At 62.7% G+C, this 24,224-nt stretch overlaps 1 protein-coding gene across 2 annotated transcripts in view; it reads right to left on the reverse strand.

Annotated features, from left to right (window-relative positions):
- Window positions 1-23,927, reverse strand: part of LOC112823003 (maestro heat-like repeat family member 5) — a 26,852-nt gene extending 2,925 nt beyond the window's left edge. For both annotated transcript variants that reach the window (XM_073892742.1, XM_073892743.1), the window contains exons 1-25: window positions 23,692-23,927; window positions 22,479-22,520; window positions 22,053-22,204; window positions 20,096-20,244; window positions 18,953-19,036; window positions 18,451-18,567; window positions 18,086-18,205; window positions 17,463-17,612; window positions 17,190-17,312; window positions 16,993-17,069; window positions 16,247-16,382; window positions 12,371-12,466; window positions 11,668-11,772; window positions 11,048-11,183; window positions 10,881-10,975; window positions 9,591-9,740; window positions 8,812-8,966; window positions 7,658-7,802; window positions 7,169-7,353; window positions 6,671-6,808; window positions 6,359-6,470; window positions 5,983-6,126; window positions 5,251-5,427; window positions 4,283-4,438; window positions 2,584-2,706 (exon numbers count right to left, since the gene is read on the reverse strand). In XM_073892742.1, the coding sequence (XP_073748843.1) occupies window positions 2,584-2,706; window positions 4,283-4,438; window positions 5,251-5,427; window positions 5,983-6,126; window positions 6,359-6,470; window positions 6,671-6,808; window positions 7,169-7,353; window positions 7,658-7,802; window positions 8,812-8,966; window positions 9,591-9,740; window positions 10,881-10,975; window positions 11,048-11,183; window positions 11,668-11,772; window positions 12,371-12,466; window positions 16,247-16,382; window positions 16,993-17,069; window positions 17,190-17,312; window positions 17,463-17,612; window positions 18,086-18,205; window positions 18,451-18,567; window positions 18,953-19,036; window positions 20,096-20,244; window positions 22,053-22,140 (2,961 nt within the window). In that variant the 5' untranslated portion in view covers window positions 22,141-22,204; window positions 22,479-22,520; window positions 23,692-23,927. The remainder of the gene's footprint in view (window positions 1-2,583; window positions 2,707-4,282; window positions 4,439-5,250; window positions 5,428-5,982; window positions 6,127-6,358; window positions 6,471-6,670; window positions 6,809-7,168; window positions 7,354-7,657; window positions 7,803-8,811; window positions 8,967-9,590; window positions 9,741-10,880; window positions 10,976-11,047; window positions 11,184-11,667; window positions 11,773-12,370; window positions 12,467-16,246; window positions 16,383-16,992; window positions 17,070-17,189; window positions 17,313-17,462; window positions 17,613-18,085; window positions 18,206-18,450; window positions 18,568-18,952; window positions 19,037-20,095; window positions 20,245-22,052; window positions 22,205-22,478; window positions 22,521-23,691) is intronic.
- Between the last annotated feature and the right edge of the window lie 297 nt (window positions 23,928-24,224).

Consider the following 24,224-nt stretch of genomic DNA (forward strand, 5'->3'; position numbering starts at 1 on the left):
ACTTTCCCCCAGCACCTGAGCCGCCCCCGGGACCCCCACGGTCACACGGATGCCGGTGCTGAAGGCTCGCACTCGTCTCAAGAAGTCTGTAGCCGACACGCAAATACAGTCACAGAGAAACAGACTTTGTGAAATCCGTGACCGTGACCTAGTAACGTGGACGGTTCACTGTCCTAACAGACGGACCATTTAACGAATCGATAAGATTTGGAAAGTAGGTATTAACATTGCACACGCTCTCTACCTCTCTGCAGCAGCTCACGAGACAGAGGTCCCCAGGACGGACGCGGGCGGGGTGGAACCAGAGCCAGAAGTCCCCGGCAGGCGCCGCGTCCGTGGGAGGGGGGAGCAGCCAGCAGACCTGGCATCACACACGCACTGCTGCAGTCTGGACCCAGGAAGGCAGAGGGAAACCGGAAGGGAGTCTGTCTCTCTCGTGGCCTGAGTGAGGAGCAGGAGCCCCGTCCCTGAGGAGTGGCGATCCGGCGCAGAGCCACCTGAGCGCCTAGGACAGCTCAGAGCTGCCAGGTCAAATCCGTCCCAGGTCCTACTGGCGGGACAGCACGAAGGACTCTGGAATGGGGCGCACAAAGAGAAAGACCACAATCCGAAACGACAGGATACACGAGCTGAAAACCCACCGTGGGCCATAGTCGGAAAACACCCGGAGCAAGACTCGATGCTGGAATTCCAGGCAAGCGAGCCCCCGGGGGTGACAGTTACCTCTGGGGACAACGGGAGCTCATGAGAAGGGAGCCGTCCGCAGGAGGACGAGCGCCAGTAGGGGTGCCGAGGGCAGGTCAGAGGCGGGTGTGGAGAGCGGAGGTGGACGGAAGGCAAGGCAGCCTCTCCCAGGGGTGGCAGCCTGAGAAGGCCAAACGCACCCGACGCGGGAGGCCCCAGTGCCCAGGGCAGCTCGCCTCCTCGCGGCCCCAAGCCTGCCCTCGTTGCGTGCTCTCTAAGCGCGGAACCGGGTCCCCAAGTGTCGTCCACGCCGGGGCGGGGGCAGGGGGCGCCGGGTGACTCGCTGGACGGTGGTGGAGAGATGGAGCGGGCTCCCGCGCCGGTCCCCCAGGCTCACCCTGCCCGGGGTCTCCCGTGCCCGCTCCGCGCGTGCACCATCCCAGACATCCCAGGGGGTTTGTCCGCAATGAGTCGTGTGCCACGCAGGCCGCTGTGCCCCGAGGGGTGGTGGCCATGGTCTCGCGGGGCCCGGCCCTCAGCTCAGGGGCCGGGGGCGTCCTGGGCACTCCTCTCAGCCCCGGGCCGTGGCTCTCTTCTGCTCCGGCTGTCCCGGCGGTCCCACGATCCTTGGAGCTTGCCCGCCTCCCACTTGACGCCAGCATACCCCTGGACGGATCCGGACGGACAGACGCTGAGTCCCCCTCACAGCCGCAAGCGTCAAGGTGCAGCAGGCTGCAGGTGCCCACGACCTGCGCTTCAGGTGACTGCTCGGTGCCACGTGGAGCCTCTGCGCGCAGCGGGTCACCAGCACCCCACGTCCCCGGGGCGGGAGCTCGGCACCGCCTAGATGGGGGGGCACAACCAACCTGCCCCCCCACCCCGCTGCAGGTCTCGCTCCTGGCCGCTCCTGGCACCAGCACTGTCCTGCAGCAGCGAGGGGTTTCTTATCCAGACCCAAGCACAAACCACGGGAAAGTCACACGTCTGCCTATGTAAAATTCAGAACTTCTGCCCGACCAGAGACACGGTGAGTGAAGTCAACAAGTCACAAACTGGGCAAAAATACAAATAACTGGCCAAGGACCCACACCTGGAGCGTGCAGACGGTTCATCATTCACACGCATCAAAGCACAAAACCAACGATCCCACACGCAGTGGGCAGGGGACTCAGCACGGCGGCCCCACCAGGCCCCGCCGGGCCCCCCAGAGAGGCGGCACCCACGGGAGGAACTGCGCTCCGGACCTGGGGAGCCCAGCCTCCCTCTCTCTGGGCACCTTTGCCCCCAGACTGCGGGCCTCCCCCCCTTCTCAGTCCCCCAGGCTTGGCAGGGCCCCCGGACTCTCACACCTCCACCAGATCCAGCATGGGCCAGGTGTGGCAGCCTGCCCACCGCCAAGCTGAAGAAAAGCCTGGGATCGCGGCCCCTGAGCAGCAAGGACAGGTCCCAGCCGGACAGGGGCCGACTCAGAAATAAACTGACTGCTAGAAATCAGAGCTAGGGTTTCTTGCTCAGCCACCTCCTCACAGCCGTCCTCAGAAGGGGACATGGGCCCAGCGATGTCTGGGGGCGGGTGGGTCCTGAGTTCCGGGAGCTACAGGGCCCTCCTCATGTCTGCACTGGGGGCATCAGTGGGGGCCATGCCCCCGAAGTTCTCCTCAACCGCAGCCGTGGGAGCTGTGTCCCTCCCAGGGGCTGCAGCGGCCCCCACGGAGCCGGCCTTCGGTACAAACCCGCGGGACCGAGTCAGGGACCACCCAAGGGGCTTCCAGCACCAAGCCTGTCCCCATCGGGGTGCCCCTTAGAGGGTGCCGGGGCTAAGCCAATTCCCAGAGGCCCCCGGAGTTTGCACGGCCCTTGTCCGCCTCCCCGGTGTCCAGGAGGGCGCCGGCGCCTTACCATGTAGATGAAAATGTCGTTCTCAGCACCCAGGCCATGGCCCCATGCCAACTTCCCGAACAGCTCCTTCCGAAACTCCCACTTGAGCAGGATGGCACAGCGCAGGAAGGTCAGCTTTGTATTCTGTGGGCGGCACGCAGGGAGAGGCGGGTCTCAGCCCTCCCCATCATCAGTGCCCTCCTGGCCACACCCCAAGAGGGTGGCCTTCTGCAGCCATGCTGGCCCAGAGGCACTGGGGGTCCTGGGCCCAGCGAGGACCCCACTCACAGCTGTGCCCAGGCCAGGAGCCTGCCCAAGCCCTGGAGGGGGCTCCATCCATGGGGGCAAGGGTCACCCCCACAGTAGGGTCTCACCCCCCACACCCCGTGGGTGTTCTGCTCTAATTCACAGGAAAACTCGAGAAGCCAGTGGTCACTCTGGCCACCCCGGCCTCCTTCCTGACCCTGGGGGATTCTCTCAAGGGCTGAGGGACAGGCACCCAGGGAAGGAACACTGGCCCCTCACTCACCAACACCCAATAGCCACAGCCTCTAGTCTAGAACTCCTTTAGAAAGTCTCTGTGCCCCTGTGACGGGCAGAACCGTGTCTGTCCAGGTAACCCCCAGCACCTCAGAATGTGACTGTCTGTGGGCGGGGTCTCTACGGAGGTGATTAAGGACATGGGGTTCCTGGATGGCCCTGGGGGAATCTGACTGGTGTCCTTATGAGGAGGAGAAATTTGGACACACACACAAGGGGATGACCACGTGAAGACACGGGGAGAAAGACGCGGTCTACGTGCCCAGGAGAGAGACCTCAGAGGGGACCAACCCTACCCCACCCTAAACCCAGCAGTGGCCTCAGCAGAGACAGGCCTGTTCCCAAGCGGGCCTCTCCCTGCCTTGCTGAGTTGAGCGGGGAGTGGCCCACCTGGTCTTCTCCACAAAGCCCTCAGCTTCCTCCTAAGTCCACCTGCCAGGGGCTCACACCTCTGTCCCCCAGGAGACTGTGCTCTCCTCCAGCACCTATGACGAGGCCCTGATCACAGCCCGGGCCGGCCCTCCCCTTCCTCTGTTCATTCCTGCTGGCTCAGAGAATGTGCTGCCCTCCTTCACTAGGAGGCCCCTGGCCCCGGGCAGCTTATCCTAAGACTGCAGTTTCCGAGGCTTTTATAGCCCAGCCTCCCCCAGGCAGCCTCTCCGGCTTACCTTGACACTCTCCTCTGAACTCCTATGTGTACCCCCCCACCTCCCACCTGGCGACACCCCTGCCTTATCCTGGTCTCCCTCCACCCCCCTTTCACCCCTTCGCTCCGCCACACGGCACTCAGCAGCCGCCCGTTGCCAGGTCTGGGTGGGGGCTGGCTGTACAGACCCACAACCTGAGGCACACCCTCTCCCGGGCTCGAGGGCTTCCTAGCCCCGTCAGGCCACCAGCAAAGGGTCCGGAGGGCTGGCTCCTGGGTCTAATGGTCTGGGACATGGGCAGAAAGGAGGCATGGGACTGGAGGAAGCCCCTTTGTGAGAAGGAAGCAGTTTGCTGGGGGCTTGAGAGGGGCTGGGGAGGAGGTGGCCATGAGCAACAGGGCTGCAGGCAGGGCTGCCTGGGTAGGGGTGGGGGGCGCCGAGCCAAGTTATTAGATGATTGGAGGCACCACCCTGGATGGGCCCTCTCCTTTTGCCGGTGTGCATGTTTGGGCGCAAGGCTGGGGGGCGCTCACCGTGACCACTTTGGGGCAGGAGTCCACCAGGTGAAAGAGCAGCGGCACCAGGGCCTGGAAGGCATAGCTCTTGAGCACCTGCCGATACTTCTTGCCGCCGCTGTAGATGACATCTCCGAACAGGGAGATGGCTCTGCCCCGAACCTGGGCCTGCTCCTGCGGGAGGTGGGGAGCCCTCAGCCACAAGCAGACCCCCACCCACCACGCCCCCTCTCTCACCTTCCTCTCTGGCCGCCAGGCTTGCTGCGGCCCAGATGCTGGACGGCTAACCAGGTGGCCTCCCAGCACTGACACTCCGGCCTGTCCCACCAGCGAGGGCTGCCTTCTCTCTGGCCAGCCCCGGCTCCTCGAGCCACCCCCTCCAGTGGCTGCAGCCCCCCCGACTGGATTGGCCATTTGTCCCCGGTTCCGCTCCTCGGTGGGTTCTCTGCGGGGCCTCGGCCGCGGCAGCCACATGTCCACTCCCGGGCACGCCGGGCGAGGGCTGGGGCGCAGGCCCTGCAGCCAGACCTGCCACTTTCTAGCTCGGGGACCCCGGCCGGCCGGGGACCCTTCGGGCTTCGGGCCGGGGTCGTGCTGGGGCCTCCCCCGCCTTACCCAGCCTCGCGGACCGCAGCTCCCGCGCCCCTCGCCGCCCGCCCCCCGGGGCCCTGAGGTCCCTCTCGGCCTTCGCCCCTCCTGCTCCTCCTGCCGTCAGCTCGCGGGCTGCACCCCAACCCCTGCACTACGGACCCCGCCCCGGCCCGCTGCCGCCCCCTCCCCCAACCCCTGTGCCCCACCCACCCTCGGCCCCAGCCCTCCATGTGGAGGAGCACGTGGCTTGGGCAGCGCAGAGGCCTCCCAGAACCTTCCGTCCTGCGGGCCAGTTTTCCGCGGGGCTCCAGAGGACTCTACCCACAAGCCCCGGGGGTGGGGGTGGGAAGCAGCTCGGCTGCTCGGATTGGCTGTGCAGCCGCCCCGGCCCTCACATCCTCGAACAGCGGCAGCAGGTGCTGGGCCATCTTGAGGCTGGTGGCGCCGACGCCCTGGGTGCCCAGGTGATGCAGGATGTCGCCCAGGATCTCCATCAGGCCCAGGAGGTCCTTGGGCTCGGGCTTCGCGAAGCCGTCCAGCAGCCCGGCCAGCCGATTGCGGAGCAGCGCCACCTGCGGGGTGGGGCGGAGACTCAGCCACTCCCCGGCCTGCCCTGCGCCCCCCCCCCCCCGCCCCGGGACTGCCCGTCCGCCTTCTGCACCTGCTCCACCGGGCCGTCACCTCCACGGCGCAGGGCCGCGTCGGAGGCTGCCGCTCCCTGCCCACGCCGCCTCCCTGGCGAGCGCAGCAGGGGCCTCAGCCCCAGCCCTCGGCCTGCACTGTGGGGCGTGGACATGTTCTGGAAGGCCTGAAGGGCAGGTGGAGGAAGGACGTCCCCATCCAGCCAAGTGTGAGTCCTCCATGTGCCGGGTGGAGCAGGAACAGGCCACCTAGCTGGCCTGGCTGTCAGGTAGGGAGGCCAGAGTCCCAGCCCCCAGAGGCCCCTCCGGCCCTATGCAGTACAGCAGGGTTTCCCAAACATTCCCAGCCTCTCCTGCCTTGCGGGACTTGCCTCCCTCGTCCACCCCTTCCAGCTGGACCCGCGGTGGAGGCTCTTCTCAAATGTCTCCTCCTCCCTAAAGTCTTCCTGGCCGAGGAAGGCCAGGAAGGGCAGCCCCTCCTCTCACCTTCTTGGGGTGCATCAGGATGCTGCTGAGGCCCTTCAGGCTCATGGCCCGCACCAGCTGGTTGGGGTTGTTCAGGCCCAGGCTCAGGAATTTGTCCATGGTCCTCCGAGATATGTACTGGGTGAGCTCTTGGCTGTTGAGAAACTGAGTGGGGTTGGCACAGTCAGCCGCCAGGGCAAATTGGCCTGTAGCATGAGATAGTCGGGTTAGGCATAAGGGGGCACTTCCAGGCAGCAAGCAGGTCTGACGCGGAAGGCAGAATTTAGGATGCCCCTCTACTGGAGGGTACGGAAGCAAGTCCAATTCTCTGACCTTCTTAAGGGCCAGAGGACAGTGGTGAGGAGCAGGGGCAGGGCAGAGCCAAGGAGGGGCTGACCTCTGTGATGATGAGCATGGCCACGATGTTGTCCCGTTCCTCGGAGCTCTTCAGGGAGATGACTGCCTGCCCCAAGACAGCCTTGACCTCACAGTCGTAGTGGGCCATGGCCCTGCCAGACGAGAAGCAGACACAGGGGCCCCGAGGCCTTCATCCTTGGCTGGGAGATCCCTCCAAGCCCCCAACAGACCTGGCCCTCTCAGGGACATGGCCCAGGCAGCGGAGTCTAGCGCACAGGTCCCAGGACGGGGCACAGGAGCAGCCCCACAAGGGATGCTCTCTGGGGCCAGGTCCCCCAAGGCTTGCGCTCACCTAGCCAAGAGGGTCACTCCCTCTGTGTAGGTTTCCGAGTGCTCAAAGAGCTCCCAGCCTCTCAACAGCTTGAGGTAGGCAAACACCTCCCAGTAGTTGGTAGTCCAGAAGAGACCCTTCAGGGCCTCCAGGCAGGTCCTAGGGGCACGTGGGGTATTTAGAGGAGGCGAGTCAGGGCTCGGGGCCAGGTTCTCCACCCGGAACACAAGGTCCTCTTCTGCCTCTCTCTCCTGTCTGGGCCCAGGTGAGCTTCCATCTTCTGACTCTGCCTCAGGATCCCGGCTCCTGCTGGCTTTTGGTTGCTGTGCCCCCTGCTCCCCACCCTGGACTGCAAGCCTCCAGCTGGAGCTGGAGTTCATCCCTTTCTGGGTCCCCCGCGCTTAGCCCAGGGCCTGGTGCCCACCAGGGGTTCCACAGGTGTGTGGAAGGACCCAGAAAGAGGGCCTGGCTTGGGGGTCCTGAGGGGGCTGGGCCCTGAGGCCCAGTCAGAAATCCCACCTGCAGGGGCTGAGAGGCTTCATTTCCAGGATGTCCTCCTGGTAGTCCGAGATGCCCTCCACCACATCCAGCTCAAACAGGTAATGGAGCTGTGTCAGCAGGCCCACGAGGATCCCTGCGAAGGCCCAGTGCACCGTGGCCTTGTACTCCCGGGTGTACAGGAGCTCGTAAATGGTACCCAGGGCCTGCAGCGGGCAACAGGGCTGGGCTCGGATAGGCGACACCCCCGCGGAGCTAGCTGGGCGGCTGGGAGCAGCAGTGGCGGCTCCCCGCCGCCCCTCCCCCACCCCCACCCCTGCTGCCTACACCTGGCTGGGGCTGGGAGTGTCCACTCTGGGGCTCAGCATCAAGAGTCCTTGGCTGCTTCTACTGAGACCCTCTGCTTGCCAGGTCACCCCAGCATCCCACGGGGCCCCTCAATGACAATGCTGTTGCCGGGGGGGCGCCGGGGGGGGGGGGGAGACACAGTGGGGATGTGGTGCTGCTCACCAGCAAGGAGATGAGCTCAGCCTGCTGGCTGAGCCTGATGAGCTCCTTAGGGGGCCGCAGCTTCAGCTTCACATAGAGCAGGGTGAGGACCTTGCGGGCCAGCTGGGTATTGCTGGCCAGGGCCTTCCACAGGGGTAGGACCTGTCTGGGGAGGCAGGGAGCCCATTCCTGCCAGCTGGCTGGCCCCACGGGGTAGAGGGGCCGGTGGGACGTGACCCTCAGGACTGCAGGATGACCTGTCAGCCGTGTGGAAGTGGAGATGCCCGGGCCCCTCGGGAACGGGGAGCCCTTCCCTCGGGGGGTCCAGGAGGCTGTGTCCTGATGGCCAGTCAGGTGGCGGCCCCTGCTCCAAGCCCAGAGCACAAGCTAGCTTTCCCTAACGTTGGTGCGCGTTCCCATGATGCTGCAGTCCCTTGCTGAGTGACCTTCCCCAGCTTGCTTCCTCCCTGGGGACACGGGGCTCACCCCTCTGGCGGCCTACGAACGGCTGGACTGGGCAAAGTGGCACCACATTGGGCATGTCTCCCTGGGGAAGGAGGGGCTCGTGGACCTGCACCCCTGGGAGGCCTGCTCCCTGTTGAAGGGAGTGTGGCCCTGTGACAGGCTGGTGTTCCCCAAGATGCTCCCAGGGGCACCCTGGTCCCCAGCACCTCTCAGACTTCAGAGTGCACACACACCACTCAGGGCTGCTCGGACTGGGGCTTCTCAGCAGCCTGGGGCCCCCGCATTTGTCCCGGGCTCCAGCCTCCTGCTGCTGGGCCCAGCTGACGTCCCCAGGTGCACTTGCAGACCTAACACTAGCCCCGAAGGGTGGTGGGGCGGACCGTGTGTGGGCCTGGGTCACCCAGCTGACCTCCGGGCCCCCTGCCGTTTGGCCTTTAAGGGCTCTCTGAGTCTGAGGGACACTTCCATGCTGAAAGCCCCCTTCCTGGGACTGCTGGAGCCTCCGCCTTAACCCCTCAGCCTGGAACAGCTCCGGGAACCCCCGGCCTTGGTTCCAGGATCTGGGAAGGAGAGGGGAGTAGGGCAAGAGTCCTGCGCACGGCTGCCTGCCCAGGAGCAGGGTCTGCCCAGGGAGAGTGTGTGGCCTGGGAGCGCCGACCACAGACGAGGCACGGGTATCTGCCTCTGGGTTGTGGGCGCAGGTGACCCACCTCTCAGAGGGGTGACACAGGGACAGTATCACCTCGACTGTCTCCTCGGCGTACTGAGTCCCCAGCACTGTCACCACCTTCATCATGGTCTGCAGGATGCCCTTGAACACGATAGAGGGCAGCTCCTGGAACAGGCCCTGCAGGATCTCGGCCACCTGCGCGTGGAAGGACAGGCAGGACAGAGCCTCACGGCAGCCCCCGCAGGCCCCGCCTCGGTGCCCTGCCGGGGCCAGAGTCCGTCATGGCCTCCCCGGCCCACAGCGAGGCATCTGCGCGCGTGCCGGACCCATGGCTAGTGCTGCCTGCCGCCACCATGTCTTCACCCCCCCTCCCCCCCGTCCCTGGGACCAGGAGGGTCGATGGGTCTGGCAGCCCCAAGAGACAAAACGTCTGCGAGGGCTGTGGACTAGGTGGGCCAGGCCAGACCCACGGCGGTCAAACGCCCAGGGGGCAGGGGGCTGGGCAGGGAGCGCTCTCCTGCTGAGTAAGACAATGAGCAGGGCAGGGTGTCGCTGTGACTGCCGTGGCAGGGCTCTGGGGCCTCGAGGAGGCTGGGGCCTGCTGGCGGCTGGGCTGTGCCATTTCGGGTAGCAGGGGCAGGGCTGTGTAGTGCTGTGGGCTAGGGGCGTACTCAGGGCCCACTGCCTCTGGGGTTCAGTGCTCTCTGTGACGAGGTGTGTGCCCCCACGGGCGCACGGACCCCCTGGAGGCGCGGCCGGCGTGCTGCCCCCTGACTCCCGCGCGGGGCCGGCAGACAGGGCCCGGCGCCCAGGGCGCACCTGCTCCGCCTTGATGCTGCGGTCCTCGAAGATCATCAGGAGCAGCTGCGAGGCCAGGTCGCACTGCAGACGGCTATGGCTGCACAGCCCTCCCAGGAGGGCGAGGATGAGCTGTGTGTGCTGGGCCACGGTCAGGCTCCTGTTCAGGGCCTGTGCCAAGGGGTGGGGTTGAGGGGCCAGAGGGCCACCGGCCCTGCTCTGCAGCTGGGTAGGCTCTCCTGGGGTGGGCGCGGAGATGGGGCCGGGGCGGGTGTGCTGCTCTTACTCAGGTGGGATGGATGCCAGGTGTGCAGACTTGCAGGGACCCCCAAAGGACCCTGCCTTTCCCCCTTCCCCCCACAGGCCCTGGGGTGTCCACCCCCTGCCCCCCAGCTCGGCTCGGTGGCTGGTACAGCCTGCCAACCGCGTCTGCTCTGGGCAGTTGCTCTGGGTGGTGATGGGAGCAAGCAGTTCTGTGCAGGGGTCGGGGCCCCCAGCTGCAGCCTGCAGCCAGGGACTGACTCGGGTACAAGGGCCCAGCCCCTGCTTCGGGCGGGGTGCACTTCATGCTGCCACACTCCCGCGTGTCGGGCTGGCACCGCCCCCCTCAGCTCACCCCTGCCCCATCTTGCTCCTCTCACTCCCCTGTCCTGAGCCACCCAGCTTCGTCCTTGTAACTGCCCATCCCAGGCTCTGTTTCCAGGGGCCCCACCAGGACAGCAGGCTTCTGAGCACCCAGCTCTCCTGGCGGGGTTCCCGGGGGCCGTCCGTCTGCGCCCAGCCGGCGAGGGATTGCGGCTCCCGTCCCAGCAGGCCTGTGCAGCCTGGGGGTCAGGCCCAGTGACCCTCGCTTAGAACGGCAGGGAAAACCGACGTGTGGAAGGGTTGAACGACCCCCTTCCCCCAGCTGTTGGAGGCGGAGCTCGGACTCGAACCCGAACCCTTGACTCCTGGTGCACCTTGGGGGGAGGGACCAGCCTGGGAAGGACGCACCCAGGGCAGGAAGGGCAGAGGCAGTGAGCGTGGGCCAGCCCCAGCAGACGCACTTGGCGCCCTCGTGAGGAGCCACAGGGGAGCGGGTGCCAAGAGGGGCAGACATCAGTGAGAGCCCTAGACTCTGACCCAGGGGGCCCTACCGCACCTCCAGGTCACAGGTGGGAGGGTGCCGTGTCCGTGGCCTGGCCCCACATGCCCTGGCCCCTGCATCGGCTGTAGAATGGGCAGGGGGCTGGGGGCAGCAGACGGGGGGCGTTGCTCTGGGGCCGTGGGGGGTCCTGCCGCCCCTCCCCGCCGCAGCTCTGACAGGCCCACCTTCACCACGTTGTAGAACCTCATTTCTGACTCTCTGCGGGCCTTTGCTTCAAAGTTCTTCAGTTTATTCAAATGCATGAATTGCTCCGTGCTCCCTGTGGAGGGCACCTCATCAGGAGGCCTGGAGCTGCCATCCCCTGGGTCAGGGGCGGGGGCTCCCCACTCACCCTTCTGCTGGATCAGGAGCTGGAGGAGCAGGTAGATGCACTGGCGGGAGTGGCTCTGTGTCACCGGGTCCTTGTCCCGCCACAGCAGCGCCAGCAGGCCTATCTGGTGGCCCAGCAGGGAGGGCGTGGCCTCTTCCTGGGGAGGCCGGGCAGGTTGAAGCCCGGCCTGGCATGCAGATGTCCTCGCCCCGTGCATGCCCCTGCCGTCCAGCTGTCCGTCCGTCCTGGGCCCAGCGTCTCACGGCCCAGGCCTCTGGGCGTTGGCCGGCACTCTTCCCTCGGCGGGAGTGCCCTCCCTCTACCACCCGGTCTCCTTCGCCATCTTCCTTCAAGTCTTTGCTCCCAGGCAGCCGTGCCATCAAGATCTCCCCGACCACCCTATCTGAACTGTAACCTCCGCCCCAGGACCGGGGGCGCCGCAGGGACTTCGTCTTGTCCCCCAGCACCGTGCCTAGCAGCCCGGACACTCGGTGAATACTGACTGTGGGAGTCGGGAGCAGGGGCTGGGCTGGGTCCAGCGCGGAGGCGGGAGCACCCTGGGGGCTCCTTGCTCCTCCCTTCACTCGGGCCCGCCTGCCTGTCCCCCGCCACTGTGGGTGCTGGGTGTCGAGACCACTCACAGTGAGCGTCACGTAGTCCACCACGTACTTGAGGAGCGGGAAGATGGTCTGCACCACCCGCTTGCGCTCATGGCTCTTGTCTGACTGCAGCCAGGGCTCCATGTGCTGCGATGGGGAGAGGCGAGCCTGAGAGCCCAGTCAGCCTCGTGGACCCACCCTCGGCACCCACCTGGACCCACCTGGCTTGGACGTGGCCGCTGGGGCTGAGGGACGGTGAGGTGACCATAGCCAGTCCCGCCCACCAGATGGTTCAGGCTTTCGTGTCCGGCCACCAGCCCAGCTCCCCCGGGTGAGGCCAGGTCCGGGACCGTGTGATCCAGAAAGCCCTGGGTCGCCCTCAGCTGCCTCGGGGGCTGCAGCAGCCGCGGAGGGCAGCAGAGGGAAGCCAGGAGCCCGCAGACCATCCCTGAGTCTGTTGCTCCCCGCCCTCAGGGGTGCCGGAAGCTGAGGTCAGTGGGTCACTTTGCTCCTTGCAGGGTCCTTAGCTCTTCCAAAACACCCACCGCTGCCCTCGTGAGAGAGGACAGCCCCTGGAGCACTTGGGTCAGCGGCATGGGGCATACCTGCCAGCCTGGCCCTCTTGCCCCTCCCCCCCCGAATACGAGGGACCGACACTGAGTGGACCTTAGAGAGTCCAAGGCCAGGATCGAGGTGGGCAAGGGGGAGCCCTCTGTTCTGCACCCCATGCCAGCCCAACCCTCACCTGCAGGAGGAAGCACATCTCATCCATGCTCTTGTTCTCAGAGATGAAATTCTGGAGAAGCAGGTCCAGCGCCTGCATGGATTTCTTGTACAGCACCTAAGGGGACAGACCGCGACCTGGCGTCAGTCCACCGGGGTTGGCCTGCCAGCGCCATGGCCTCCGTGGCCGACACGCTCACCCATCTCTCCCCAGGGGTCCCAGGAACTGCCCCCGGCAAGGGCTTGGTCACTCCTCCCTGCAGGGCCTAGGGAGATGATTGTAACGACCAGCCCTGTGTGCCCACCGTGTCCCTGGTGAGGACAGACAGCACCCTCATGGCCGCCCGGTCTTTACGTCACAACCCCTCTGGGGGTTAGACCTCTCCCCAAGGCCCCAGAAGGGAGCCGAGTCCAGGGAGCCGCAGATGCTGTGGGCACACTGCCCCGCCCCGGGCTCCTCAGGCAGCACCCCTAGGAACTCCTCCCAGCGCGGAAACTAAAACCAGAAAGTACTTTGAGGGAAAATGAAAACACAACGTGTCAAAATTGATCATCTCCACAGAAACAGCAAAAGCATTTGACAAAGTCCAACATCTGTCCTGATCAACATGCCCCACAAACCGGAAACAGAAGAGAACCTTCCCAGCCTAACGAAAAGCCTCTAAGGACCCACAAGAAACCACAGCAACAACACACCGGATGGTGAAGCTGGGTGCCTTCCCCGTCGGACCGGGGAAGATGAAGTCAGCGTGCTGCTGGAGGTTCTAGCACGTGCGGTAAGCTAAGGAGGCAGAGCAGGCATCCACACCGAAAAGAAAGAAGGAAACTACTCACAGAAGTCATGTGGAAAATGCTACAGAATCTATAGAAAGCTCCAAACAGCTAATCAGTGGTTCAGCAGGGTTTCAGGAAGGTACAAGATCAATGTAACGGAAGTCAATTGTAGCCCTGTATACTAGCAATGAACAAGCGGAAATTAAAACTTTAAATATTACTGTCAATATCAGAAAAAAATACAAAATACACAGGAAAGAATCTGACAAAAGACGTGCAAGACATTGTACACGGGAAACCGGGGAGCTTTTGAGGGGCTTAAAGACAACCGAAGTGAACGGAGAGGTACGTGGAGCTCCTCGATTACAAGACAAGATGATGTCAAAGTGTCAGTTTCCCCCAAATCGTTCTATAGATTCACTGTAATCTCAATCAAAATCGCCGTGTGCCGACCTACTGATTCTGTAATTCACATGGAAACGCACAGAACCCAGAAAAGTGGAAACAACTTTGAAAAAGATGAACCAAGTTGGAGAACATCCACCACTTCAGAATGTACCTGAAGCTCCCCAGGGCAGGACAATGTGGCTTTAGCATAAACAGATTGATAGAGCTAAGGGTACTTGGTGACACAGGTGGTTGAGCATCTGACTCTTGGTTTTGGCTCCGGGCATGATCTCAGGGTCATGCAATCAAGCCCTACGTCGGGCTCAGCATGGACTCTGCGTAAGACTCTCTCTCCTGCTGCCCTCCCTTCCGCTCTCTCGCTTGCTTGCTCTCTCTAGCTCTCTCTCAAATAAATAAATCTTAAAAAACAAAAAACAGATCAATAGATCCGCGGAACAGAATAAAGAGGTCAGAAACAGAAGCAGACACACGACCAGCTGATTTTCCAGAGGCGTAAAGGTGATCCGGAAGAGAAGGGGCAGTCTTTTCAACCCGTAAGCTGGGACCTGGGTGGTCCTGGGACACCAGCAAGAAGCTAAGCTTCAGTCCGTACCATACACCATGTAAAAGCTCAAAACGTCATGGACCTAAGAGTGAAGCCTAGGAGACAAATCTTTGTCACCTTGGTTTAAAGAAAGAGTTCCTTGATACAACACCAAGAACACGATCCGTGAAAGAAAAAATAGATAAATTGAACTTCCTCAAGATCAAGAACTTCCACTTTTCAGAAAAGACTCTTAAGACAATAAAAAGATAAGCCACTGATGGGAAGAAAGTATTTTCAAATCACCTGATAAAGGATTCACATTGCAACTATAAAAGGGACTCTAGAAACTAATGCCCAAACAAATAATGTAATTTAAAAACTAGGGATAAGATTTAACAGACACCTCACCAAGGAAGATATGAAGATGGTGAAAAGCACACGAAAAGATGCTCCACATCTTAGTCAGTAGAGAAATTAAATTTCAAGCCACCACCAGACACCACAACACACCCACTGGAATGGCCAGACTTGAGGACCGACTCCCATGGGTGTTGACGTGGACATGGAAGGACCCGGGGCTCCCGTCCGTGCTGGTGGGATACAAAGCAGCACAGCCCGGTGGCAAGGCAGTTTGGCAAGTTAAACATACAGCTACCTTATGACCCAGAAATTCCAGTCCTGGGCATTTACCCCAAAAATCAAAATCGAGTCTGTACAAACACCTGCATGCACAGCAGCAGTATTCGTAATAGTCGCAAACCGGAGGCAACAGGATGCCTGTCGACCAGTGAGCGTATGCCAGGAAAGCGGACTGCGCCGCGGATACGAGCTACGGTGTAGAGGAACCTCAGGACCACTACGTGGAGCGGGGAGAATCCAGGCAGATAAACATATACCGAATGATTGCACTTGTATAAAGTTCTAGAAGATTCAAACTATCATGACGACAATAGCGAGACGGAGGGACTCCACAGTGGCACGAGGAAGCTTTTGGGGGTGATAAATAGGCTCATCATCTTCATTGCAAGGCTAGTTTCACAAATAGAGGTTAAAATGTGTAAAATTGTATACTTTGAATGTGTGCCTTTTTTTTTTTTCCTGTGGCAATTCTACTTCAGTTGTTGACTCTGTTAACCAAGCCCAGCTCCTGCCCAGGGTCACGTTCTGTGGCCTCACTTCTGAGGCCCTGGCCTGGGCTCCAATTAGATGTTGGACTTGGGGACCAGGCACCCCCTCCCAGCTGCTGGCCGCTCAGGACTTGGCCTCCAAGCTTACGCCCCAGTGGCTGGCCGGTGCCCTGGCTGGCTGGTGTTCTAATTCAGCTGCTTCGGCACCAGAGTTCCCCCAGAGGATCGGCGGAACCCCCTCGCAGCTAGCTGCACGGCGGTCCACTTCTCCTGTGATCCTCACCCTCTGAGCTCCCCCAGGAGTGCACCCCCGACTCCGGGTTCACATCTGCTCCCTGGGAGCCGAGCCTGGGCACAGCTCACGTCCCTGCCGTGACTTGTCTCCACGGCGGTCTGCTATTTCTCATGACGGGGTTCCCGGGAGCAGGAGTGTGTGTGCCCTGTCGGTGCTGTTCTTAACACAACACTTGTGGGCTGGAAGTTTCACTGCCTGCTCTGCTTTGTTTTCATGGGACCGAAACTAAAGTCCTCAAAGAAAAATGATTCTTGGGGGACTGTGTCACCCAGCCTCCTGTCAGTGCTCACCAGGACTCTGCTTCCCTGTGGATGGAGAGCAAGCTGGCCTGCACTTCGGGCACTCGGGACCTGCCTGGCTGCTGGCGTGTGGGTGGACGTGTGTCCGTGTGTCCCTGCCAGCCCCTGGGGGGACAACACGCTGGGCCTGACTGGTGGGGGAGTGTGTTTGTTAGGGCAGTGGAAGCTGACGGATAGGCGGTCAGAAGCAGCACACGTTTGGGGAGTGCTTTTGCGCCCTGGTCCCATCTGAACCACAGAACATCAGTGGGCAGCATGGAGACCAGAGCCCCGCTGCAGGGACAGACATCAAGACTCAGGCTTTTCCAGAGTCAAGATAAGACTGTAGCAAAGCCAGGATGAAAGCCGGGCGGCCAGGGTTCTCTCCTGTGCTCCCCTCGCTCCCACACGCGGCAAGGGCTTGACAAACCAGCCCAGCACCCAGAACCCAGCGCCCAGAGCCGGGAGAGTCCCAAGAACAGGCAGTCACCATGACATCTGGGGCCGAGTCCAGCGGAGGTAAGCAGCTCTTCAACTTCTCCATGGGTGGGAGCATGAACAGGCTCTGCAAGCAGGTCTGCAGGATCCTGGACTTGACCATGGGTTTGAGACTGGGCCGTAGTTTGCTAAAAGAAATACGAAGTTTCCGGACTTCTTCATAGAGCCCATGGTCCAGGAATGAGAGACCTGGCTGAAACAGATTCCCAGCTGGGAGAGGCTTTCACAACTTAAAATTTGGAAGTGGATCTGGATTCCAGACAGGCCTTAGACTCTGGCTTGGTGGGAGGGTTCTGTGAGGGAAAACAGAGCTCATTGGGACTGAGGGAGGCCATCCCAGTTCATTCACTTGGGTTCAGTGACATTTATTTGTGAGAAAACGTGGGAATTATTCTGCAGTCAGTGTCAGCACTGTGAATGGGATCAGGGGTCAACCTGTGAAAAAGGTCAGGGCTCAGTGTGTGACCAGGGTCAGGGCTCAAAGTGTGACCAGGGGCAGGACTCAGCGTGTGACTGAGGCCAGGATCTGGTGTGTGACCAGGTCAGGGATCAGTCTGTGTCAAGGTTAACAACCTGTCTTGGATAGGAAACAAAGCAAATCGGTCCCTGATGGTAGGTGGTTTGGCTTCAGCAGGGCCAGTCCCTCCCACCGTGCACCTGTCTCCTCACACATGGACTCCCACCGAATACACAAAGGACTTGACCTGTCTTCATTCCTGGACCCCAAAGGAGAGTTACCTCAGTCCCACAATGACCAGTATGATCTTCTGCCGGAAGAGGGTGGCCAGGAAGTTGGGCTCCTTCTGGAGGATGCCCTGGGGGGGTCAGAGCAAGAGGTGCTTGGCGATAGCTCCCGGCCTGGTTCACGCATGCTCCGTGTCCTGCTGGCCGCCCCTGTGATCAACGGCTGGCAGGTCCCCGTGGGAGTCACTCACCAGGAGGCACTGGATAAGCTCTGGTATCTGAGAGAATTTGTAGCTCTGGGTGCTGTTCTCTTGCTTGAGAGCTTTCATAAGCATGATGACGGCCGAGAGGAAGCTGGTTTTCAGGATATTGTCCTGTCCGTGCAGAGTCAGGGGAGGGTCAGCGGGCGGTCCCTGGCCCGCCACCACACAGCCCGAGTGCCCGCCCCGTCAGAGGCTAGGCGGCCCCCGTGCGTGCATGCAGACACCCCGCACCCCTGCTGCCCGAGCTGGGGCAGGGCTCACGTAGCAGCTGCAGGAGAAGTAGTAGACCATCCTGGAGATGATGTTGTCCACCCAGGGCAGGATCTGCTCCCTGGCGTGCAGCGCCATCCGCCCGTAGCAGAGCAGGGAGGTGCAGCTGACCCACCTCCAGTGCCTGTCGGGGTCCAGCTGCTGCAGAATGGAGCCTGTTAGCCCTGGGCACTGGTGCCGGCCCCTCCCCCAGAAGGCCCTTGGCTCCCCTGCCCTCTAGCGGGAGTTGCTCCTTCTCCAGGCGGGCCAGGGCCCCTGAGTGTCTCCTGCGCATCTGCTCTTCCCAGCGAGGGGCCGAGGAATAGCAAAGTAGAGGTGCTCAACGTAGACGCACAGGGCAGGTGCCAGGTGAGGAAGCTGAGGTCGGGGCCAGCCCGCAGTTCCCGACCGTCAGACCCCCACAGAGGCTCTGGATCGTATGTGTGGGGCCCCAGGGACCAGGCTCACAAGTGCCAGGCCACAGCAAGAACCAAGACAGTCTGAAAGCCATGCATCAGCCCCTCAGGGAGGTGGGCAGGGCAGCAGTCACGTTTCCGACGAGCAGATGAGGCTCGAGCGCCCGCATGACATCTCCAGGCCCCCGGCCCCTCCCGCCCGCAGGCTGCCCCGTCTACCTGGCAGTCTGGGGACATGAAGGCGGTCCGCAGGAGCCTGGTGCGGCCCAGGTGCTCCAGCACTGCCCAGACGGCCGGCAGATGGGAGGAAGACACAATACCAATGGCAGTAGCGATGCCCTGCGGGCCAGAGGACCCCGAGAGTGGGTCCCCCCGCGGCCGTGCCGGGTGTGCTTGCTGCCTCCTGCCCGCTCCTCCCGAGGGCCCTGCAAAGGCAGGCCTTGAAGGGCGTCAGGGCAGGATGGAGCCGGGACACGGCTGTGGGCTGCACCTGCAACCGGGCGGCCCCATGTTTCCCAGCGCAGCGCTGGGGGCTGGGGGCTGGGGGCTGGGGGCGCCCGGGGGGCTGGGGGCCATGGACCCACCTCCCGCTGGTTGGCTGACTGGTGGGACAGCTCCAGGAGGTCGGCCAGGTGCCTTCTCACCAGCTCCTTGTTGGCACTCTCTCTGAGGATCAGCCCGTAAATGTGGAAGAGGAAGGTCTGGGAGGAGGCGGGTTGGAGCAGGTGTTGGGCCCCGCGGGCCAGGGACTGGGGCAGCCACCCCCTCTGGGTGAGGGATGAAGGAAGCTGGGGAGCCTATCCTGAGCCCCCTCCCAAACTGCACGGCCCCCGCCCCAGGCTGCTGTGCCCACCATCTGTGTGAGACTGGAGGAGGCGCGGGGGGGGTCCCCGCAGCCCCCCCCAACCTTGCAGTGCTTCCTTGCTGGGCCTGGGGCACTGTCCATGTACCCAGAGCTTCGGACCATGACAGTCACTTGGGGGGTGGGGAGGGGCCTCAGCAGCCACATGCTCTGCCACACTTAGAGCCTCGTGGGGGTCTCGGAGCACACATAGGCACCCTGGGCAGCCTTGCCCAGGCACTGACCTTCTCCAAAGGCTGCTTGAGTTCCAGGTTCAAGGGTGCCAGGAGCTCCTGGATGCCAGTGTTAGCTACCTCCTTCCAGATGAGCTGCAGGCAGAACACAGGGCTTGGGCCCCACCCGACCCGCCCAGGGGAGCTGGACACCAAATCCCTCAGGAACCCCCAAGGATGGTGGTCCCCTATGGGTGAGCAGAGAAGACAAACTACTCCCAAAAGGTCAGGAGAGATTTGGGGGTGCTACCTTCCAGCAACCCGCCAGGGGGCTCACTCAAAGTGTGATTCTGGCCATGCCTACTTCTGCTTGATCCCTGGCAACCCCCTACCTGTAGGACAGAGGCTGGTTAGCCCCTGATGGCCTGGCCCCACTGGCATCTCCTGAGAGTGCTCCCCAGCTCTCTCCTACCACCATCTTGCTGGCCTCAGGGCCTTTGCACAGACTCTTCCCCACTGGCTGGATTTCCCCTCCACCCCACCTCTGAGCCAGGGTCCCCAAGCATGGCTTGGCCATCAGCCGGATTTCCAGCTTCCGAAGCTGAGGTCTGTGTGTGCTTGGAGCTGTCTCCCTCTGTGGGCATCGGTCTTGCTGTTTATCCCCCTACTCAGTCCTGTCTGTCAGCTCCGAGCCCCCAGAGAATCTGGAGCAGGAATGTGGAGGACAGAGGCCGGGAGAGCCCCACCCGACCCGGGACGTCAGCCACCACTGGACAGAGGCCAGGGCATGCGGGGCATCAGGGAAGAGCAGGGCCTGGCCCCCCACAATTGCAGGAGGTCTGAGCTGGGAAGCCTCCTGTACCCCACAGGTTGGGAGGTCCTCAGGCACAGAGGAGGGCCAGACACCACCTGTCCTCTACCGCCCCCTAGGCCTAGAGGAGGAGGCAGGCTGTGTCTGGCTCCATGTGGCTCCCAGGCCCACCCTCGGCTGCCAGGCACTGAGCACCAGCTGGTAAGGTCTCCGTCCAGCCTGCCCCTCTCCTTTGCCCCTACTCCTTCCTGCCTTCTGGCACCTTCTGCCACACATCCCAGGAGGTCAGGGGCTTCAGCGACGCAGAGGCCAGTGGAAGCCAAGGGGCAATGTGGGCCCCAGTGCGCCCTGAAGTGGCGGAGGGGGATGTCCTGCAGGGGCGAGCAGGTCTCCCAGAGTCCCACCTGGCTGTGCTCCTTGATGCAGTGGTGGATGGCGTCCAACACCACGTTCTTCTGCAAGACTGACATGGTCCTGATTTTGCCGAGGAGTGCTTCCTCCCAGAGCAGTCTGTCATTCAGGGGCTCCTCCAAGATTGCCCCGTCTGGGTGAGCTGCAGACCACAGAGAAGCAGCCCTGTGCTGGGGGTGCCAAAGGGAAGCCTAGGCCTCCCAGGTCTGGCTCTGGCTGGGCCCCTAAGTCACGGGGCCCAAGCGACTTCGTTTGCAGTGCGTCTGCGTCTGCAGGGAAAGCTGGGAGAAAGCAGCAGGAGACGGAGAGCACGGAGCGCTGAGGGCAGGTGCCTTGCTGGGCGCTGGGACACAGCCCGGAGGCGCGGGTCAAAGGGAACACACCTCACCACAGGAGCACAGAACTCCAGCCCAAGAGAGCGGGGTCCCAAAGCTCATCATTTGTACTAAAAAATTAACCTAGGTCCCTACTCTACTTCTCACACCAAAATAAATAGCAGGCAGTTACGATATTGGAATTTCCAAAGGACTGTAAACGCACTGAGCAGACTGGGCTTTGTAACTCGAGAAATCCCAGAGTAGAGAAGGGCTCTCTCAACGTGACACAAAGACAAACAAAGGGAGACGAGTGTTAGGGTTAGCGCCACGGACCTGGGGCCCACGCGCTCGGCACAGCTGCCACGCAGGGGCCACAGAAGAGATACCTGCTGCGTGTACAACACAAGGTCAGTGGTACCACGGAAGAAACTCTCCTAGGTCGGGAGAGGGGTGGAGAGGAGAGAGACCCCGGTGGCCAGCAGAGAAATGAGAAGACGCACACCCACCGCTGATAAAAGAAAGGCAAGTTAAAACCATCAGAAACAGGATTTCTGTGTCAGCGAGGCGCAGAGGCGCGGGGGCGAGGGGAGAGGCCGTTCTCCCACCAGCAGGCTTCCTCGCAGACACAAAATACAGCCTGGGAGCTTTAAGATAACCGTGAGTCCAGGTTTCCAAACTGTCCGGCACCTGACAAAGATAATCGATACTTCTTTGATCAGGAAAAAGAGGGGCGCGTGAAGCCAGCACCCTGCTGGGAATAAAAAAAAATAAGTCAGGTCTGGGGTCAGGGGCAGTGTGGGCCCTGCCCCGCCCGTCACTCCCGCAGGTCGGGAGCCAGCGTCTCCCGTGCGCTCGGCCCTCCCGGCCACGGCACGCCCCACGGCCTCGGGCCTGCTGGTGTGTCCGAGCGTGTCCCGCTCGGGGACCCCCCACCCCAGCTGACACCCACAGCCAGGCCCAGGCTTGAGGCTGCTTGTTAGGCAGCCTCACTGGTGCCGCTGACCCGCTGACCCGCTGCCCGCTGGACCCATCCATCCATCCTTCGCTCCTTCATTCATTCAGTCGGAGCTTGTTGAGAATCTACTACTTGCCAGGCACTGGAACCACAAACAAACCCAACACTCTCGAGGGGTCTGTGCCCCCAGAGCAGGCGGGAGACCACCCGCCACTCCCTGCTGGGGCCGCAGGCGGGGCGGCACAGAGGGGGGACCCCAGGTGCCTCCTGCATCTGCTCCCGCATGGCTGTGACCCTGATCTTCTTGGGTGCAGGGCTGGCTGTGGCCCTTCACGGCGCCACAGGCGGGTGGGGAGAGCAGGGCTCCAAAGCAAGCGTCCCCTGCTTGGTAAGGCTCCAGAGGCCACGCCTTTCCAGAAGTTTCTATCAGGTGCACATGGAGCTGTCCCCGCCCCCAGAAGACGTGAGACCCCGGCACCCTCTGTGCACCCTGGGCACTGCGCCCACACCCTGCACTGAGCAGACACTCAAAATTGGGCACGGGGCACCTGAAACAAGGGCCCGGGGAAGGGGTGCGCTCCGAGCCTGGGGGGACAGAGAGCCGACCAGAAATAGCCCCGCGGGCCCTTGAAGGCCCTGGAGCCCCGCTGCCCACAGGCCCCTGCCTGCCCTGCTCACCGACATCCAGCTCCTCCTCCTCTGTGGGCGACAGGCGGTTGGAAGTCCCCTGGGGACCGGGGGAGTCATCACTGGGTGCAGTCGCCATGGACAACCGCACCTCCTGGGAGCACCGGTCGTGGATGGGGGGCAGAGGGCAGGACCAGACAGACCTGCTCAAGAGGGGCCAGACACAGTGGGGCCCCCCGCCTTGGTCAGTCACCCCAGCCTCACCAGGGTCCCCCACCTTCATCAGTCACCCCAACCCCACCAGGGCCCCTGACCTCAGTAACCCCAACCCTTCAGACCCTGGACCTCCGTCAATCATCCCAACCCTCCCAGGGACCCCCAACTCAGTCAGTCACCCCAAACCTACCGGGGGCCCCCAGCTCAGTCACCCCAACCTTCCAGGTGTCCCCCCACCTCAGTCAGTCACCCCAACCGTACCTGGGGCCCCTAGGTCATGCAGCTCCAGGAGCTCTAGGGAACCTAGGGAAGGAGGGAAGGATGAGGTTCCTACCTGGAGCTGACATGCAAGGCCCTCCTGTCTTTACCAGGCCCCAGGCTCCCCTCCCTAGAGGCTCTGGGATTCCGTATCCTGAGTCCACCCGGCAGTGACCGCACTGGCTTCCCACCATCCATACAACCACAGCTCAAGAACGTGGCAGAGGCGCCAAAGGAGCTTCCCCGCCGCGGCCTGGGCCTGGGTGGCGGGGTCATGTGCTCTGAGAGGCTGGCGGCCCCATGGCAGCCTGGGCCCTCCTCTGCCCTCACCGCCCCCCCGGACTGTCTATGCCCACCCACCCTTGCACCAGGCTCCCAGCATGTGGAGATGGCGAGGGGCCTGGTTCTGGGGCACCTTCTGGCGCCGAGGGCCTGGGACAGGCCAGATTCTGCATTTCTAAGAAGGCTCCAGGTGACCCTGATGCTGCCGGCTGGGCTCAGGGGCCCCCCGGGGGCCCCACAAATCCCTCTCTGGGCTGGACCCCGGTAGCGCTGCAGACGCGCGCGGGTGTACCTCCCTCAGGGCCCTGACCCGGGGGCTCTTCCTCCGGGAGAGGGCGCTTTTGAGAGCACCAGCCACCCTAGGGCTCTGGCATCCCTTGGACCCCTCCCACTGCCCCCACCTTAACTCCCAGGGGCTCCCCAAAACTGTCCCACTCACGCGCCACTGCCCCCGAAGGACCCTCACCCGTCTCCTGAGCCCTGGCCTCGCTTCCCGGCCTCTGTTCCAGTCCTCCCGGAGAGCGGGGCCTCCGGGGCGCTGTCCTGCGCTTCCTCACCGCCCCCGGTCTGGTTCCCTCCCCTCTGCACCCCAAGGCCCCGCTGTGTACAGGGACCCATGAGTATGTGCCCGCCAGAGGACGCACCCGACGGTGAGCCAAGGAAAGCGCCCAGCCTCTCCCCAGGCAGTGGGGACCTGGGCCGTGAGCCTCTTACACCGGCTGGCACGGTGGGCACCAGTCTGTGCTCATGAGCCGGGCCTGTGTCTCCCTGCTCCTTCCCTCTTGCCACCTTTCTGCCCTCACTCGACAGATGGCCGGGGTCCCTCTGCCCCGGGCCTGGAGGATGTGACAACTGACAAGCACAGCCCAGCCCTGCCCTCCGTCCCAGGGCCACCTACCGCCAGGCGTCCCCCAAATCCCAACATCGGACCCACCCTTCTCGCCCAGGCCCTCCAGCACTCTGTCTCTTCAGGGGCCATGTCAGCTCCTTCCTTCCGCGTCCCAGGCTGAGATGTCCGTTCCCGCATGGGGGCCCCCGCGACTCCTTCCCGACCCCAGCGGGCCCCACTCTTGCTCTGGCGTGGCTCATGGTGACAGACCCCTGAGGGCACCCCCAACACCCCATGCACAGGTGCTGGCCTCCACAAAGACTCTCATGACCTGCGCTCTGGCTGTGGGCTCTGGATGGGAGGATGTTGATGTGTTTAGAGAAGACAGCTTTCCCTGGAGGTTGAACCCCCTTCTGCAGATCGGTCCCCAAAACTCTTTTCATGATTAAGACAAAGGCCACGGTCATCCATTCCAAGCCTGGGATGGGGCCAGGCTGCTGGCAGTGATGGTGGGAGCAAGCCTGGGGGGCTTCCTGGAGGAGGTGAAGTGAGACCCCAAAGGCAGAGAAGGGGACAGTAGACCCAAAGAGGTAACCAAGTCCCAAAGAGAATACTTTGGCCAGAGAGGGCAGAGGTCA

The sequence above is a fragment of the Callorhinus ursinus genome, unplaced genomic scaffold (assembly GCF_003265705.2).
Source record: "Callorhinus ursinus isolate GAN/ISIS: 27379988/994484 unplaced genomic scaffold, GSC_fseal_2.0 scaffold5, whole genome shotgun sequence".
NCBI classification, from domain to species: Eukaryota; Metazoa; Chordata; class Mammalia; order Carnivora; family Otariidae; genus Callorhinus; species Callorhinus ursinus.